Here is an 18,302-nt window from a genome sequence, read left to right as displayed (position 1 = left end):
GGGCAGCCTTTTCTGGAAGAGAGAAGAGCGAGGAGGCAGGGGGAAAACTTGCTCCATCCTGGGTCCAGAGGCATGCGGTCACACCCTAGGGGAGCCCATGAAAGCCCCGGGCATATGTGTGGCTGCACTGGCTGAAGCGGCAAGCTCGTTTCTCCAGCAAGGTCTCAACCTTGCCATCCATGTCTTCCCAGCTTGAGGGCTGCTTGGAGCAGGAGAAGAAACTGCGGGCCGACCTGGAGAGAATGAAGAGGAAGCTGGAAGGAGACCTGAAAATGTCTCAGGAATCCATTATGGATCTAGAAAATGACAAGCAGCAAGTAGAGGAGAAGTTGGAGAAGTAGATATTTCATTTTCATTTTCGCCTCTGTGTCTGAGCCCGAGAAACCAACTTTCCCCTTTAAAAGGCTTGTATTTCATGTTATCTTAAATACACGCATATCTATTTTCAGGAAGGAGTTTGAAATCAGTCAGTTACAAACCAAAATTGACGATGAACAAGTTCACAGTCTGCAGTTACAAAAGACGATTAAGGAACTGCAGGTGAGAGTATGGAACCTCCCCGCCCCGGGGACCCCCTCGCCAGCACCTCCCGGACCTGGGGACCCCTCGCCAGCACCTCCCAGACCCTAGGGGGACCCCCTCGCCAGCACCTCCCACTGTGGACCTAGGACCCTAAACTAACCTCCCAGGACCTAGGGACCCTAAGCCAACTTCCTCCCCTGGGGACCCCTCGCCAGCACCTCCCGGACCTGGGGACCCCTCGCCAGCACCTCCTTGCCCCTCTGCCTTCACTTCTTCTTTCTTCCCTTCCCCTGGGGCGGGAGATAATGTCCTGTTCTTCCCTTTTTTTCAAATCGATATTTTAATTTTCTAAGTAACACATTAATAGATTTCCTTAGAAATAATTAAAATATTACCAATAAGGCCAAATACTATCGATAAGGGTGTTCTGATCACCGCCCGTAAGCCCAGCACCCGCACTCTCTTCTCAGAAGTCGCTACCAGTTTCAGTTGGATGCGCATTCTTCTGGATGTTTTGTTATGGATTTATGTACACAGTTAGGAGCCCAAAATATATAAGGCGTATATATGCATAAAATACATATACATAAAATACACATACAGGTATGTTTGTATGTGTACATAAAAATATAAAGGAACAAGGATATAAATATATAAGCATGTACGTAAAACTATGTGTATAGATACATAAAATATGTATGACATATATGCATTAAAATATCGTCACAATGAGACTACTGTTCTGCAGCTTTCTCCTTTCATGTAGCAACACATCCTGCAGAGCTGTCCACAGTAGACGTGGGTTGACTAACTGCTTCTCAGACTCCTAGAGAGCATGGCTTCACCGCAGTGGTTTGACCATTCCCCTATTGGTGGACGTTTAGATTGTTGCCAAGTTTTTTTCACCAACTTAATGTCGCAATGTATTCTTTACTTTATAATGCCTATTCCCCATCCCTCGCCACCCTGCCCACCTCAGGCGGCATGTTGGCCCCACAATATTCCTGATACAGTGACCCTTTCAGGCCCGCACAGAAGAGCTGGAGGAAGAGATTGAAGCAGAACGCACGTTCAGAGGCAAGATTGAGAAGCAGCGCTCGGATCTGGCCAGGGAACTGGAGGAGATCAGCGAGCGGCTGGAAGAAGCAAGTGGGGCGACTTCAGCCCAGATCGAGATGAACAAGAAGAGGGAGGCTGAGTTCCAGAAAATGCGCAGGGATCTGGAGGAGGCCACCCTGCAGCATGAAGCCACTGCGGCCACCCTGAGGAAGAAGCACGCGGACAGTGTGGCTGAGCTTGGGGAGCAGATAGACAACCTGCAGAGGGTCAAGCAGAAGCTGGAGAAGGAGAAGAGTGAGCTGAAGATGGAGATCGATGACATGGCCAGCAACATTGAGACCATCTCCAAGTCGAAGGTACCTGACCCTCTGTGCTTGGTGAATGCAAGGCCACCACGTCTGCCTGACAGGGTCATGTGTCATTCAATGCCCAAACTCACTGCTTGTTCTAACCTGAAGCTCTGTCCCCACTTCTGCCTGTTCTCAATTCCTCAAATTCTTTCAAGTCAGTCAAGCTCGGTACAATGATCTGCTATGACTCGAGATCTCATCATCCTTCTAGAGTTTTGCAGAAAGCTTCCGACCCATCTGGCATTTTCTAGAACTAAACCTGTGGATGGATTACACTAAAAGACCTTGCTGGGTATAGTTATCTACAAGCCATCTCCTTCGCCCACAATATTGGTCCCCACGAGGCATAGCCAATGTAAAGTTATGCATGAAAGTGGGGGCAGATCCAGGTTTTATGGCACCTGAAGCATACAAAGCTCAGAGGGCTCTTTAAGAAAATATACATAAAATATGAATACAAAATTAAGCATATAAATAAACATTTATTTAGTTTGAGAAAAATAAGTCACAAATTACTGGCACCTTGGAGAATGTGGTCCCTGTTTTTGGAGATCTCTTTAGGCCATTTGTCAGAAATGCCTACCTTGATATGAATTCTCATTTATGATTGGCTTCCCCTCCCCACTTGGAACCTACAGCTCCCGGCACAATCAGGGGCCCATGCAAATGAGGGCACAGAAGCTTAAATTTTGCCAGTTTCATCGTAAATTGACCTCTGTGTGTGACTTCAAAGCACTGTGTGCTCCTAGATTCAAGTGTTATCCTTCCGCTGGGGAGCTCAGAGCTGTGCTTTGGACTGCTGGGCTGGACTGTAGAAGTGGTGACCCCAGATGTGGTGCCACGGGCCTCCTACAGAGGGTTGCCCAGGAGTCAGGGTGTCTGTGGAGAAAAGGAGCAGTAGAAACAGGTCAGAGAATTAAGGCGACTCCACATGGTGTCACTTGCTGTCTTTATTTAACGTCTGAGTTTACACTGCTCGTTCATTATTTTGATTTCATCCTTACTCCCTAACTAAAACTTCTCTCTCTCTCTTTCTAGTTTACCCATTGTTCTGCCTGTCCTATTTTTCCCTTCCCCCTAAGAAGTGTGTCTGTATGTAGTCTCCCTCTCCCTCCCTCCCTCCCTCCTTCCTTTCTTCCCTCTCTGCCCCTCACTTCTCTCTCCCCTGTAGTGAGACAAGCCAAACCAGGTTGTAGGGTTGGCTGAGTTACAAGAGACTCTAGCATCACCCACATGCTGTGTCTATAACCAGAGCCTCCCTTCCACATCCCTAGCTCCATCATTGCTTCATGCTCTCAGTTCACATTTTTTAAATCCCATGGAAGAAGTGCTTTCTATTGCCTTATACTTTTTAAGTTGTTGTTCCATTTGATATTTCTCTTTGTGAGTCCCCATTCCTTTTCAGCTACACCTGATTTAATTGTTTCATGTCCCTAGGTCATTTTCTCAAAGAGATCCTAAGCTCCTTGAGGACTTTCTTGGAACCCAATAACCCTGCCTCTTTTGCTGCCATCTCACACTTTGCAGTCTAAGGACCAATATATGCTCATTATATTTTTTTTATGTTATATGAGGTGGGTGGAGGAGGAAAGAGATCTACAACATATACAAGGTTTTTGAACAAACTTCACTAAAAAGCACAGGCCAACTAGAGGCTACGGTGGTGGAGGAGGGAGGATCTCTCCATGCCATCTCCACCACAGGGAGCCTTTTGTATAACTAAATGAAATGTTCAACGCTGTCACCTGAGTATGTTGTTTGCAAACAGGTACATCAGAAGGTAATACTATTGACATGGCAATAGAATTATTTATATTACAAAAAGATCCCAGGGCTCTTTTGGGTAGAATTTTCTCAAAGGTTTGTCCGCAAATCATTAAATACTTATCAACCAAAAGCTGGTGTTCCAAGCTTTTGGCAATGAAGCAGCAATCACAAGTAAAAATAAAGCAAACCTGAAACGATCATTTTTAAAATGATCTTTATGTATTCTGCATTTTTATTTTACCTGACAAGAAACTAAATTATTGAATCGTCCAGTTCAATATTGGACACCAGGAACTTATTTTTCTCATTCACACTGAATTTTTCTTTTTAAAGGGTAACATGGAAAGAATGTGCCGGACTGCGGAAGACCAATTTAATGAAATCAAAGCCAAGGACGAACAACAGACACAATTAATCCATGATCTGAACATGCAGAAGGCAAGACTGCAGACCCAAAATGGTGAGGACGAGCAGGGCGCTGGGGTCCAGCTGGGCCATGGGAGAGGGTGGGCAGCAAGGCTGACATGGGAACCATGTCTGTTTGGTAGGGGAGCTGAGCCACCAAGTGGAAGAAAAGGAGGCTCTGGTTTTACAGCTAACGAAAGGCAAGCAGACCCTCACCCAGCAGCTAGAAGAGCTTAAGAGGCAACTGGAAGAAGAAACCAAGGTAAGGATACTTCTTGGTATGGCAGAGTCAGACACAACCTGATGAGCCAGGAAGCTGGTTGGAGGCAGTGCTACATCACAAAATCTGATGCTTCTCCTCTCTGCCTTGGAGTGTGGTAGGAACCTAGTGTTTGAGGCTAGAGGGCCGTGGCATTGATCTCCTGCCTCAGAGCTGGAAAACTCTTTCAAGGTGCTCTATCCTCTGGGCTCCTCGGTCTCCCACAGGGTCGTCTAGTAAACTTCCCTCTCCAGAACCCCTTCCCCATCACTGCGCCAGCTTGATCATCTGGGCCTCTGTAAATTCTTTCACTCTGTCCAGCAATTCATCCCAGCCCCATGAAACGTCCTCCTTTTCTTTTTTTTCATCACACTTTGTGTATCATCTGCTACAACACTCAATTTTAAACTCCCTTTCTCCCAAAAGACTGTATGAGTTTAGGAGTACCCTGGGGACATCTGCATAAACATGAATATCATCTTCATGCTCTTATGTGAATATCTAGATACTTATGTTTATAGTGCATGTCTCCCGACTGATCTGTAAACTCCTATAGGGCAAGAATAATTTTTCCCTACTGTACTTGTAGAAGGTGGTACAGTGCACAATAGAACCATGCTCACCATAGGTGCTTAGTAATGCTGGCAACGTGTTCAAGTGTTGGAATGAGAATCCAGGAGTCCACAGAAAGTGTATAATTATAATTCTGAGGTTGCCATGTACCAGCTCAGACTTACAGAGCAATCTTTTGGAATTCTCCCATGCTCCAGCTAAAAAAGAGCAAGTGCTATATTTGTCTCCCATCTTTCTATCATGTGGTAAGGGTCTTTGGTGGACCAGGGTCGGTGGGAGGGGAGTGGTGAGAACCAGAGCCTGACTGAGTAATGAGAAGGTCCATTACAGGAGCAGGGGGCTGTCCTCCAGCCAGGATACAGTAGCAGCTAAGTTTTCCTTCTCGTGAAGGCAGCATGGGAATGATTGAACTTGAGAAATGCTGGTTTAAATAAAAATATCTTAACTTGTAAAATAGCCAAATATTTTCACAATATGTCACCACCGTAATTCCGCAGGCCAAGAACGCCCTGGCCCACGCCCTGCAGTCCTCCCGCCACGACTGCGACCTGCTGCGGGAACAGTATGAGGAGGAGCAGGAAGGCAAAGCTGAGCTGCAGAGGGCGCTGTCCAAGGCCAACAGCGAGGTCGCCCAGTGGAGGACCAAATATGAGACAGACGCCATCCAGCGCACAGAGGAGCTGGAGGAGGCCAAGTATGGGCTCCTAGGTTACTGTAAGAGAGATGACCCTGGGACACAAGTGAAAGAACAGAGATTTCTTCCTGGAGCATCTCTCTGCCCAGGCCTTCAGGTTTTCTTAAGAATTCAGATAGGGTCTCCCTGTCCTTCCTGTGTGGCATAATCTATTCCACCTGATTCCCTGGGGCCTCCTTGGTGACCTGCTTTGCCACCAAGTGCTTTGGGATTCTTTAAATGTTTCTTAAACCCTCTCCATTCATCAACTCTAGGTGTTGGTCTTATCAAATTCCAATCCCTTACAGACTGTTTTTCTTCTGATCTGACACTTCTGAAACAGTCTACTTTTGCTAAGAAAAGAAAAATCTGATTCTCTTAGAAAAAAACTGGCCCAGAGGCTCCAGGAAGCAGAAGAAAACACAGAGGCGGTGAGCTCCAAGTGTGCTTCCTTGGAAAAAACCAAGCAGAGGCTTCAGGGAGAAGTGGATGACCTGATGCTGGATTTGGAGCGGGCCAACACAGCTTGTGCCACCTTGGACAAGAAGCAGAGGAACTTCGATAAGGTCCTTCCCTACAAATTTATAAGAGTGGTGATGAAAGTGACAGCCTTTTGCGTCCACATGTGTGAGATGCACATATATTATGGGAGGCCCTCAGTCAGAGCATCACGTCCCAGTTTGGGAGGTTTGGGGCTTTGCAGTGTCTCTTTACTTTTGTGACGGTCCCTCCAAAGGGAAATTTATTTTTCGTTAAAGCTAATTCGGCTTACTTTGAGATCAAAACATCTTCAAGAATACAGTAGATCGCTGTACAGATATCAGTTTAGAGCCCCTGATCCAGAATGCTACCCCCCACACATATACCCTGTTTCTCTGGTCCCTAAGGATGGAAGGATAAAACCCTGGCATTGCAAACAGTCCCTAGGCCCTTGCTGCTTCTCACACATGCCTTTGTTACTCTTAGGTCCTTGCAGAGTGGAAGCAAAAGCTAGATGAGAGTCAAGCTGAGTTGGAAGCAGCTCAGAAAGAGTCCAGGTCACTTAGTACTGAAATCTTCAAGATGCGAAACGCCTACGAGGAGGTGGTGGATCAGTTAGAGACGCTGAGGCGGGAGAATAAAAATCTGCAAGGTGAGCTCGCTCCCCACCACAGGTGTGTAATATTCCCCTTCTCTTCTGGCCACCCCTCCCCCATGTGGCCACAGCCACCTCCAAATGCCTCCTTCCCACTGCCCCACAAAATCCTCACATCTACTCAGCCCATCCCAAGGCCTGAACCTTCCTAACATAAGGCATAGTAGCAGCAAAGTCCCAACCTCGAGAACGGAGGACACAGTGGGCTTCTAAGTTCACTGTTAGAGAATAAAATTTCCAAAGATTCTGTCTTCATGTGGCTTTGTGTCCATGGGCATGTCACTAAGTCCTTAGGACCTCTGACTCCTGACCTTCAAAATTAAGCCATGCACTGATGCCCCTAGTTCCGAAAGACTATAATTCTGTGCATTTTCTCCACAATTCTCTCCTCCGGTTCTTTCTGGACCATTTCGTATACTTCGTGAAGTTTTAGGGCTAGCTGTATAGTGCTCTTGTCACTCCTCTCTCTGCACGGTTCAGATGAGGCAATGAACCTGTGTCATGCCGACACCTCACCCAAAGGACTTCACTGTATTCTCTCCTCTATAAACGTCGTGGATAAATCACCCATCCCTAAATTGCTTGGCAAATGCTCGTGCTGTCAAATGGAGCCTGTTGCAACAGGCTAAACCAAGTTTGTTCTTTGCAGAAGAGATTTCTGACCTAACGGAGCAGATTGCAGAAACTGGAAAGAATCTTCAGGAAGTGGAAAAGAACAAGAAGCAAGTGGAGCAAGAAAAGTCAGACCTCCAAGCTTCTCTAGAAGAGGTGGAGGCAAGTGTCTTGGATGTGACACGCAGAAGCTCAAGAAGGCAGGGCACTAAAGGAGAGGAGCCCCTTCCTGCTAGGAGGCACTGAGGCTCCACCAGGAAGAACATCCAGCTGCCCTGGGGCAGACAGCTGTGCTCTGCTGCTTCATCTCCTGGGTGTTCAGTCTAGTCCATTGTATTTCCCTCTTTTGAAAATAAATAAATTTGTTCTTTGTGTCCCCAATGTCTTCCTGTCAGGAAGCAAGAAATCACTCACCAAACATCCCAAGAGCTGGCTCCGAATCCCTCAGTTTTAACAGGGATTTGCACACGAACCTCTTTAACTCCTGAGAATTCTGCAGTCAAAACAGTGCAGTGTCCTGATGTCATAATCAGCTATAGCTAGCGTAGGGTGGGTGATTGAAATGTTGCTAGGGAAATTTGCATAAGGCAGGGTAATGGGAGAGCAATTGCCCTGTCATTTTAGAGAACAGATTGGCTCCTGACTTATGGCCCTATTAAAATAGACACACTCAATAAAATTTTCGCTAATTCAAAAAGATGCTCTGTACCTCTCAAGACGTTACTGTTAATAACAAAATTTTAGATCCAATTTCATTACTAGTAGGGACATTTGGGAGCAAAATTGTTTGACCTCTGAGTATTGTTCTACTTACTTGTAAAATGGGTATTTTTATCATACTCATTTTATCATAAAGGGGATGAAAATACCCATTCAAGAAGATGGCTACCCACAGCACTTCCATTCTCTCCTTTGCTTTTATTAGGGTTCCTTGGAACATGAAGAGAGCAAGATTTTGCGTGTGCAACTAGAGCTGAGCCAGGTAAAATCCGAACTTGACCGCAAGGTCACTGAGAAGGATGAAGAAATAGAGCAGCTAAAAAGAAACAGCCAGCGGGCAGCAGAGGCCATGCAAAGCATGCTGGATGCTGAGATCAGGAGCCGGAACGACGCCCTGAGGCTGAAGAAGAAGATGGAGGGTGATCTCAATGAGATGGAGATTCAGCTGGGCCACTCCAGCCGCCAGTTGGCAGAGACCCAGAAACACCTGCGCTCAGTCCAAGGCCAGCTCAAGGTGAGGGTGTGGCCTCTGGCAGGTCTGGCTGGCCCTGGGCCTGCCCTGGGCTCTGGCCTCACTCCTGGTTTTCCCTGAAGGACTCCCAGCTGCACCTGGATGACGCCCTGAGGAACAATGAGGACCTCAAGGAGCAGCTGGCCATCACAGAGCGAAGGAATGGTCTCTTGCTGGAAGAGCTGGAGGAGATAAAGGTGGCCCTGGACCAGACAGAGCGGACCCGAAGGCTGTCAGAGCAGGAGCTGCTGGACGCCAGCGACCGCGTGCAGCTCCTGCACTCCCAGGTGCGTCCTCCTCCCTCCAATTGAGGTTCCCCCTGGAGGCAGGCCGGAGACCAGCACCATGGACAGGAGCCCCCACCTCTCCTCCCAGACTAGCAATCAAGACAAAGTTTCATTTAGTTTAGTTCTTGAAATAACTTTGACTCTAGATGGACGAATTTCTTAGCCTTCTTTTATCTAAAGGCAAAAGTGCATTCCTGTTGTGGGGAAATTAGAGCACGGAAGCGTGGATTATTGCATAAAAGGGCTAGAGAAGTCTTCACAGAGGAAAAAACATTTAAGCCACAATCATAGAAAATTAAAATCGTCTTCGAAATAATTATTTTTATAAAAGTTTTTTTTTAATTCCATATTATAAAAAATAGGGAATACAAGCAAACGAATAGAAGAAAAATACCAACCATATTGTTAGCATTTGAGATCTTTCATTCTAAGCCCTTGTCTATATACATAAATATATTTTTTGTAAAAATGTGATCAAACTGGTTTTGCAACTTATTTTCATTTAATTATGTGTCATGAACATATTTCTACATCTTTAGTCTTCTATGACTATTTTTAATGGCAGAAAAGTAGACCATTATAGTTGTGTATTATGATATTTATTTAATCAATCCTCTATGGTTGGATGTTTTACACTGTTCTGCAAAAAAAAAAAAACTTTGCTATTAGAAAGATTGCTATAATGAACTTCTTTATAACTAAGTTTTCACATATATCCATTATTATTATTTCCTTAAATTCCTAGAATTAAATAAATTCCCAGAAGTAAAACTTCACAGTCCAAATACTAAAGACATTTATAATATATTGTAAATTAATCTTTAATTAGATTGTCCTCATTTTTTAACCCCATTTGGAAAATATGTGAGAGCTCCTTCCTATAAATTCTCAAAAACCCTAGCTATTATTTTTTAATCATCACCAATTTTATTGTTGAAAATACATCTTTTTCAAAATTCTTATTTATTTGATTACTAATGAAGCAGAACATTTCATCATATTTTTTTGCCGCTTGTATTTCTTCTGGTGTATCTTACCTATTTGTATTTTTTGCCCCTTTTTTTATTGATTTGTCTTATATGTTAAGGAAGGGAATATTTTTTCAATAATATACATTGCAAATGTATTTCAGTTTGTCTTCACTCTTACAATTCCATTTGTGGTATATTTTGATCATTAGAATTATTTTTCATTTTATATTGTTATGTCTATCCATCATTTCCTTATTCCAATACCTTTTATTGAATAATCTATTCTTCCTCAAATATTTGAAAGTTTACCTTTATCATTTATTCAATTATTTTATATGCAATTCTTGAGTCTGTCTCAGGACCTTCTGTTTTGTCAAGAATGAAGCAATATCTAGCAAATCCCCATGTGAAAAATAAGAAATGGAACATAATCATGATTTATTTCCTTCACCACTTACTCTCTCCCTTCCAATTGTTTTAACTGTCCAAATACAACCTATACCTCTGGAATCTAACTTTTCTTGTAGAACACAAGCCTGATAAATATCAAGAAAAAACTAGAAGCTGACATAGCTCAGTGTCAGGTGGAGGTGGAGAACTCTATCCAGGAATCCAGAAATGCAGAGGAGAAGGCCAAGAAAGCCATCACGGATGTGAGCTCCATTCTTTCTCTTCAAAGATGCCATTGGGAGATATATGAAAGGTGCTTCTAAACCAGGGCATGACAAGTAGGTTTTATTTTTTAAGACCTACAAGCAGTCAGTGGTGACTTCCTGGGGAGATGAACTGAGCAGAGGGAAAATGAGGAGAAGTGCTATGCGTACTCAGTGATGGCTGAGTGAGGGAAGCGCTTATCGGCATGCACAATACCAACCTTAACAGTATCTTCTGTGTGCTCTGGGTAGGGATGGGCAAATAGCCCACCTATGTTTTCTGTGAATTTAACCAGGCGGCCATGATGGCTGAGGAACTGAAGAAGGAGCAGGACACCAGCGCCCACCTGGAGCGGATGAAGAAGAACCTGGAGCAGACGGTGAAGGACCTGCAGCACCGTCTGGATGAAGCTGAGCAGCTGGCCCTGAAGGGCGGGAAGAAGCAGATCCAGAAACTGGAGAACCGGGTAGAGTGACTTGAGAGGGCTCTCACTCTCAAAGTGATATCCAGTTCTGCAGCCCCAGGCAGAATCACAAGTCAGAAATTTAGGTGTTGGGAAAGTGGCCACTGATTGAGTAGACTGCAGACTTAGTTTGAGGACTACTTGCAAAATTTCCTACCTATTGCTCTTTCATCAGCCCCTACAGCCCAATACACACGAATCTACTTTAGAATGTTTATGCCTCAATAATATAGTGTAATGACATTTTTAAATGTTCTGGTATTACATAGTTTCAGATATACATAAATGGGGAGGGGTGTACTTTACAATCATAAAATTACACATTTTAGTGGAATTTAAATTTTGAACCAAGCTCCTCTTTGATAAATGATGGCCTATCCTATATAATATCTGTAGTCTCCCTCCATGTTCCACTTCTGGGTCTCAGTCCTTTCCCAGATTTCCTAACCTCTAAACACAATCTGCAGTTCTGGTATATTTTTCACTGCATCCTAAATGAAAGATGATGGGCACTTCCTCCAGGCTAATGCACCAGGAACGCCAATGCCCCACATAGGACAGTCTGCTTTTTCTCCATCTGGGAACATATTTTATAGTTGTTTAGTTTCTTTGTTGATTGTTCCCTTTGTTTTCTGTTTCTCTTGGGTTTTTCCCCCCTTTAGTCCCATAATGGTTTATTTCATTTGTTTTTAAAATGGACTCCACTACCAGCTAACATTTTGGAGAAGGACTCTGTGGGGGAGGTTGTCAAAATGTCTCTGTTGTCACCGGGAGAAAGGAAATGAGAGTGGGAGGGAAAGAAGAGGAGGAGGAGGCAAAAAGAAGGGAACTACTTCTCCCAGCAGGAAAGACTCAAATGAAGTCATTCTTTATGTCAGCCTCCCAAGGAAGTGGTCACCAGCACTTATACACTTTAAATGTGAAAAGATTTTTTTTTTTTTTTGGCTAAAAACTACAAGGCATGAGTAACAAAAGTAAACACCATGAAAGTTAGAGCTTCCAAAAAAATTCTTTAAATGCTTATATTTCCTTATTCTCTTTAAATGCTTAAAAAATTCTTTAAATGCTTATTTTTCCTTATTCTATCTATTAAAATGAGCTTAGGCTTGTCCTTCTCATGGATCCCTCCCCCAAGGGAGGGACCAGAACCCATGCCACCCTCCAGAATTCTTTGATGCCTAGGTTGGCAGGGAGCCCTCAGCCAGCCTTTCCCTTGCATGATGAGGAGCCTTGAAAGTCCTCCAGTTTCCAGCTCCTCAGTTATCTTGGTCTCATAAACTTTACAGAGACCCAGAGAGCACTCCTAGGGAAATAAATGTTTTGTAGAACCTGATGGGAGACAGTTTCACAGGACCAGTAGGGTAGAGGGTGGAGGTTGGAGGTCTCTTTTGGAACAGTGCCCAGAGTTAGCCAGTTCTACTAGTAAATTTCACAGTTGATCTAGTGAGTCTGCAAGCCCAGAGCTGCGTTCCATCTGTGGTGGCTGGGATTCTCAGTGGCTGGCCGCCACCCCCACTTCTTGGCTCTCTCTGGATTATAGATTTGGGGCCACAGTTGGTGACCTGAGTTGTTGATGGCTGTCCTCTCCCCTCAAGACTTCAGGAAAGGTGGAAGCAGCTATGAAATGAACACCCATGTAGCACTTTATCATTTAAAAAATATTTCCATATCCTTTGTCTAATTTGATCCCAACATTGGAGTTAGCTTGCATGGGAATTGTAATCTCCATCCTAAATACAAAAAAAAAAAACCTCATTCCCAGTGAGGGCAGCTGTCTTGCTTTGGATCATTCAGCTGGACCTGGAACTTGAGCACACCTTGGGCTATTCCTGGTGCAAGTTCTCTCCATGCCCCCTGCTGTCTTACTTGATCTGGAATCAGGGCCACCATGAACAGTCAAGCAGGTTTCACCTGCAAGGACAAGTCAGAGCTGAAGCACAGCCTCACCAAGCTGCATGGCCCGAGAAGAAGGGATGTCTTTTGCAAAGCCCAACCCAATAGCTAAGCTGTATGCACCTGGGTTGCCCCTGCCCAAAGAGAGCATCTTGTTTTCATTTGCACAAAGCCACTGCATGCAGTAGTGGCAGCCTTGTGAATAAAATGTGGTTTCTGAACCCTAAGAGGAGACATTTTTGCAAAATATAATTAGAGGATATTAAGTTCACTCTAAAATGATGGACACATGAGTCCAGGAGAGAAGCCCGGGAGATCTAACTTGAATTCTGCGTTCTCTTCACCACACCTAGGTGCGGGAGTTGGAAAATGAACTTGATGCTGAACAGAAGAGGGGAGCTGAAGCTCTGAAGGGGGCCCACAAATATGAGCGAAAAGTCAAGGAAATGACTTACCAGGTAGAGGTCTCAAAACCTCAGTGAATGTTTTATCGATCAGATCCCATCAGAACAGCAGTGCCTTTGGGGCCCCCTAACATAGATGCTCTTTTGCAGGCTGAGGAAGACCGCAAGAATATCCTCAGGCTCCAGGACCTAGTGGACAAGCTGCAGGCCAAAGTGAAGACTTACAAGAGGCAGGCTGAGGAGGCCGTGAGTATTGGAGGTCCAGGGAGCTCATGACAGCCTGGGTGTCCCCCAGCCCTGAGAGGGAGTGTGTTGCTGTTTCTTAGAGTCTGCAGAGCCTGAGGCCTGAGTTTTCATGGGCTATAAACACAGGGACTCTTGCCCTCCTCCCTCCCTTGGTCCGTGTTACACAATCCCACTCCACCTCCACTTCCTCTGTGCCTCTTGCCTCACCTCACATGGCCCAGCCCTGTCCCTCCCTTCACTCTGCCTCAGCCCACCCCACACAACCCCACCCCAAGACCTCAGAGCATCTTAGTCCACCTGCAAGACTTGCTTCATCGTGACTCCCTAACCACCTCATCACGACCACCAGCCCTCTTTGCCCATGGCTGACCTTAGACACCTCACCCTAGTTCACGTCACGTCCCACCCACCCTACCCCTAGTCCCACCACCCAGTCCTGACCCAGCCCTCCCTAACTCCCACCGCTCCAGTCCATCCTTATTCATCTGCCCTTGATCAAATAGGGGAAACCAAAAGGGAGGAAGTGGAATGGGCTGAAACCAAAAATTCCCAAAGTATCTTCTGGAGACACTAGGTCTGAGGGATGTTAATAGCAGGAAGCCAGGGCTGGGGGTTGTGGGGGATGTGGGGTTCTTTTACAGAAAAGAAATAGTCTGGGAAACGCTGGGTTAAAAAAGTTGAACTGGTTGCTTTACTTCAAGGATTTCTCAGATTTTGCAGATTATATGTAATTGACTCTTCAAAGTGGAAGAGACCTTCTAGAATGCAACATTTCTCACCCTAATGGACCTAGGAACCTTCTTATTATGTGCAGAGCATCCCATCCCACAGGACTAGCATTCTGAGAAACAAAATTTGGAAGACCCTGCCCTAGATTAATAAGGGACATGTGGTTTCTTTCCTTGTCCCTTTTCTTCCCTGCCCATGAGGCTGGTCAGTTCCATCCCGACCTCAGGGAAGTAGATCTGAACTGGTTACATGGGGGGAGAGTTTCATGCCCATCACATTAGTACAGTCGCAGCAGGACTGGCCAGCCTGGAGGGTGCCCAGGAGGTCACCTTTGTCAGGAACCCTTGGCTCATTCTGAAATAGGCCCATACAATGGCCTGGTCACAGGCAGATTGTGCTGGGTGCAGGAACAGGGCAAAAGGGACTTAGGCCATTGGTCTCTGATACCTCTAGATGCCTTGGGAGGACTCTGGACTTGGGTATTATTCAAAATGCTTCAGTGGGATAGATGGCATAGAGGAGGGGTGTGGGGGAAGAGGGGTACAGGTGGATCATCACCCCTGGAGAGCTCAGCTTTCTGTCCTCTGTAGACAGGGAATCTGGAGCCCAAGCTCTCCTAGTTCCCCAATTCCCCAGAGGCCTGCAAGGACTGGGGGCCTCAGAGCCTGAGTGGGGGTCTTCCTCAGCCTCCTACCCCTCTGTCTTCCATTCAGGAAGAGCAGGCCAACACACAGCTGTCCAGGTGCCGGAGGGTCCAGCACGAACTGGAGGAGGCCGAGGAGCGAGCTGACATCGCCGAGTCCCAGGTCAACAAGCTGAGGGCCAAGAGGAGAGATATGGGGGGCCAGGTGAGAGCAGATTTCTTCCCCAGAGATTCTGAGCCCCAGGACCAAGGGAGCACCAGGGAGAATTTGGAAGGTGACTGTGGGTTCCTCTTCTTTGCTGTTGGTCATGCGCTCACAGATGCCACTACTTTAGCCAGATTCCCATGGTTTCAGGCTCTCAGGAGAATGAGTAGAGAGGGATCGAGAGCCATACATCTTATCATCCCAGTTCCTTCCTGTTGCAGGAGGCCCTATCCAATAAACTCCTGCTTACCAGGAGATGCATCTCTTCTACAGGGGCTTGACTTGCTTTGTTTTTACAATACCATTCCTTAATATTTGTCTGAAGTTCCAGCCTTTCTAGCTGCCCCACTTGAAGATGATACTCAGCCTTGCCTTAGGTGTGACTCATATCCTGTGTATGATTTTTTTCTTCCACAGAAGATGGAAGAATGAGGTCCTTCTGGTGCCCGTTGCCATGGGCACCTCCGGGAGAGTGGAGAGAAGATGTTGTGAGAAATAAATTCTCCTAACTACTCAGATACTTGGCTCTACTGTGTTTATTATCACGGTCCATTCCTCTTCCATGGAGTGTTTTTCAGATCCTTGCCTGATCTCTTGTTCATATAGAAAGTAAGAAATATGCAAGTGAGTCCTCCTTGCCCCAGTTAGAAAGGTAGAAATCCAACCCATTGTCAAATAAATCACCGACTTCCTTGGCATTTAAAAATAAAAACCCTGTCAAGTAACTATAGCACATTTTCTTCCTAGGAACTCATGATTCTTTCAAATTTAGTTCCCCATTTTCTCCCTAAATTTGCAGATAGGGAAACTGGGCTCAGATAGATTAAGCACTTTGCCTGTAGTTGTCCAGGGCAGGGTGGAGACTAGACCCCAAAATCCAGATTCCCAGGCAAGGCTTTTCCATCAAGCAGCTCTGCTTTTCCATCCCGTCCCTCTTAGGGAGCATGTCTACACTCCTCTCAGACCCACCCACAGCTTCCAAACATCTGAGCAGGTAGTAGGTGTTCTCAAATGCATGCATTCCTGGGAAGATAGATGCTTTAGAAAAGACTAGATAGAGGCTTTCCTATCTTGCAAGCCTTGCTCTTCCTTCTGGTTGGAGTCGCTCCTCTCCAGCTGTATGGTGCCCAGGGCCAAAAGGTAAAGAGAGTAGGTGGCAGGTGCCATTGACTTCCAAAGTCCAGGCTGAGCCTCAGACCAGGCACCAATAGAAAAGCCACAGCTAGTTTTAGGGCTCTCTCTCAAACCCTAGGGATGCCACTGATACTAATTATGTTGCTTTACTTACCCTGAGTGGGTGGGAATGTAGCAGGGTAGAACAGAACAGGATTAGGAGCTGATTCTAAATTTGAGTCCAAGCCTGACCACTTAAGAGCCATAGCTGTTTGGCCTTGGAGTGCTTACATGTATTCTCTGAACCTGAGGTACCTCACTGGCAAACTGACCAGTATGTTCAGGAGATAGGCTTCGGGTTCCAACACACCTGGATAAAATTCTGATATTGTCACATACCAACTGCATGGCCTTGGGCAAGTTAGTCTCCTCTCCAAACCCCAACTTTCTCATTCTGTAAGGCAGAGGTAACTAAAAATTATAGCTTCACAGGGACAGATGGGGCATTGGGTAACAGAGTGCAGGGTTTTTTTTGGGGGGGGAGGGTAATAAAAATGTTCTAAAATTTATGGAGGTGATCAATGTATAACTCTGTTAATAAACTAAAAGCCATCTAATTGTATGATATGTGAATTATATCTTAATAAGACCATTAACTGGTTGCAACAAGTGCACTATCCTCTAACATCTTGAATCATTCCTTCTCTCTAGCCTTTTAGGTCTTCTCCTCCATCTCATCACCAGCCCACCTCACGTGCCTTTGACACAGTGGGGCCGTAAGTTGAGGAAGGCTGGCAAGAAATGATGCTGAGGTCAGGTGATCTCAGATATCTGACATCACCATTATCACCATCATCACTGTCATCATTACAATCATCACCATCCTCACTACTGTCATTACCATCACCATTATCATCATCACCACTATCACTATCATCACCTTCGTCCTCACCATCATCACCATGTTCACCACCACCATCAGCAGCAGCATTGTTAAACTTTAAGATGAAGGAGTCTATTAACAATGTTCATTCCCCTCAATTCTGCAGACAAGGAAACTTTGAGGTCATTCTCAAAGTCCTCAGATACTAGTCCTTAGTCCAGCCCTCCTGCAACCTCATCACATTGCCTCCCCAATAAGAATGATAATACCATTTCAAATATACAGAACAATTTGGCGTCGTGCTAAGTGTTCACATGCCTGTTTTTCTCCTTTTCATTCCAGTCTCCCAACAAACTCATCAGGAGATCAAGCAGATATTAATGCCCTCATTTTCTAGAGGTGTTGCAGACAAGGTAAAGCTTGCCCAATGTTGAGAAGGAAATGAGAGGACTGCTCTTTAGACTTGCCATATAGCACAGAGTCTCATAAAGGTGAGATTTCCCTCTGCCTGGCATGTGCTTAAGTGGTAAAAGCCCTGGGTGGAACCCGCCTGGGTCCCAGTCCTGCCCACCACTCACAAACTTTATGATTTGGGCAAATTACTTCATGACTTTAAGTCTCAGCTTTCTCGTATGTAAAATGGAGTATAACAAAGTACTTTATAGAAACATTTTGGGAAGTAAATAAGAATATGCAAGAAGTGCCTTTGATCTAGAGCCTGACATATAGTTAGCACTCTGGTAACCTGTTATCATCATTGGGAGAAGGAGACATGACCTCAGGACATAGGGTAGAGTGTAAGACAGGAGTCCAGATAGAGAACTGTCTAGAGCTTTAGCTGTGTCTCTAAGGGGCTTCCTCTGGTTTAAGGAGATAATAAACCATGCAGTTGGAGGTCATAAAATAAAATTCCTGTGATATCAGTCCTCTCTGACATCCCAACAAAAGCAGATCTGAATTCCATCTTTTCAAGTACTCCCCAGTTAATTTGGGGATCCTTAGAAAGAAGCTATCCCCAAGTATCTCTGTACTTGCCTGGTCCCCCACATCCCAGCCCTGAGTCCCCAGATCTCTGAGTTAGAAGGGAAAGAACATTCCTGTATCCTTCACAGTGCATAGCACCACCTATCTACACAATTGGGTTATTGAAAGATTTCTATGTGATATTGTATAGAAGGTTTCCTCAACTATGCAGTACTGCTCAAATTCTTATACCACATCAGAA

At 45.2% G+C, this 18,302-nt stretch overlaps 1 protein-coding gene across 1 annotated transcript in view; it reads left to right on the top strand.

Annotated features, from left to right (window-relative positions):
• The window catches only part of MYH13 (myosin heavy chain 13), a 52,688-nt gene extending 37,092 nt beyond the window's left edge, over window positions 1–15,596 (top strand). Inside the window, exons 24-40 of the mRNA XM_039847353.1 lie at window positions 192–337; window positions 450–540; window positions 1,548–1,937; window positions 4,032–4,158; window positions 4,247–4,365; window positions 5,433–5,629; window positions 5,991–6,174; window positions 6,575–6,740; window positions 7,393–7,517; window positions 8,281–8,589; window positions 8,670–8,873; window positions 10,372–10,497; window positions 10,794–10,964; window positions 13,208–13,312; window positions 13,409–13,504; window positions 14,947–15,081; window positions 15,499–15,596. Of these exons, the coding sequence (XP_039703287.1) occupies window positions 192–337; window positions 450–540; window positions 1,548–1,937; window positions 4,032–4,158; window positions 4,247–4,365; window positions 5,433–5,629; window positions 5,991–6,174; window positions 6,575–6,740; window positions 7,393–7,517; window positions 8,281–8,589; window positions 8,670–8,873; window positions 10,372–10,497; window positions 10,794–10,964; window positions 13,208–13,312; window positions 13,409–13,504; window positions 14,947–15,081; window positions 15,499–15,513 (2,706 nt within the window). The 3' untranslated portion in view covers window positions 15,514–15,596. The remainder of the gene's footprint in view (window positions 1–191; window positions 338–449; window positions 541–1,547; window positions 1,938–4,031; window positions 4,159–4,246; window positions 4,366–5,432; window positions 5,630–5,990; window positions 6,175–6,574; window positions 6,741–7,392; window positions 7,518–8,280; window positions 8,590–8,669; window positions 8,874–10,371; window positions 10,498–10,793; window positions 10,965–13,207; window positions 13,313–13,408; window positions 13,505–14,946; window positions 15,082–15,498) is intronic.
• Window positions 15,597–18,302: the final 2,706 nt, after the last annotated feature.

The sequence above is a fragment of the Pteropus medius genome, unplaced genomic scaffold (assembly GCF_902729225.1).
Source record: "Pteropus medius unplaced genomic scaffold, Ma_sr-lr_union100, whole genome shotgun sequence".
In the NCBI taxonomy this organism is placed as follows: domain Eukaryota; kingdom Metazoa; phylum Chordata; class Mammalia; order Chiroptera; family Pteropodidae; genus Pteropus; species Pteropus medius.
The sequence above is the reverse complement of the archived record's forward strand: the minus strand, read 5'-3'. Positions and strand labels throughout refer to the sequence as shown.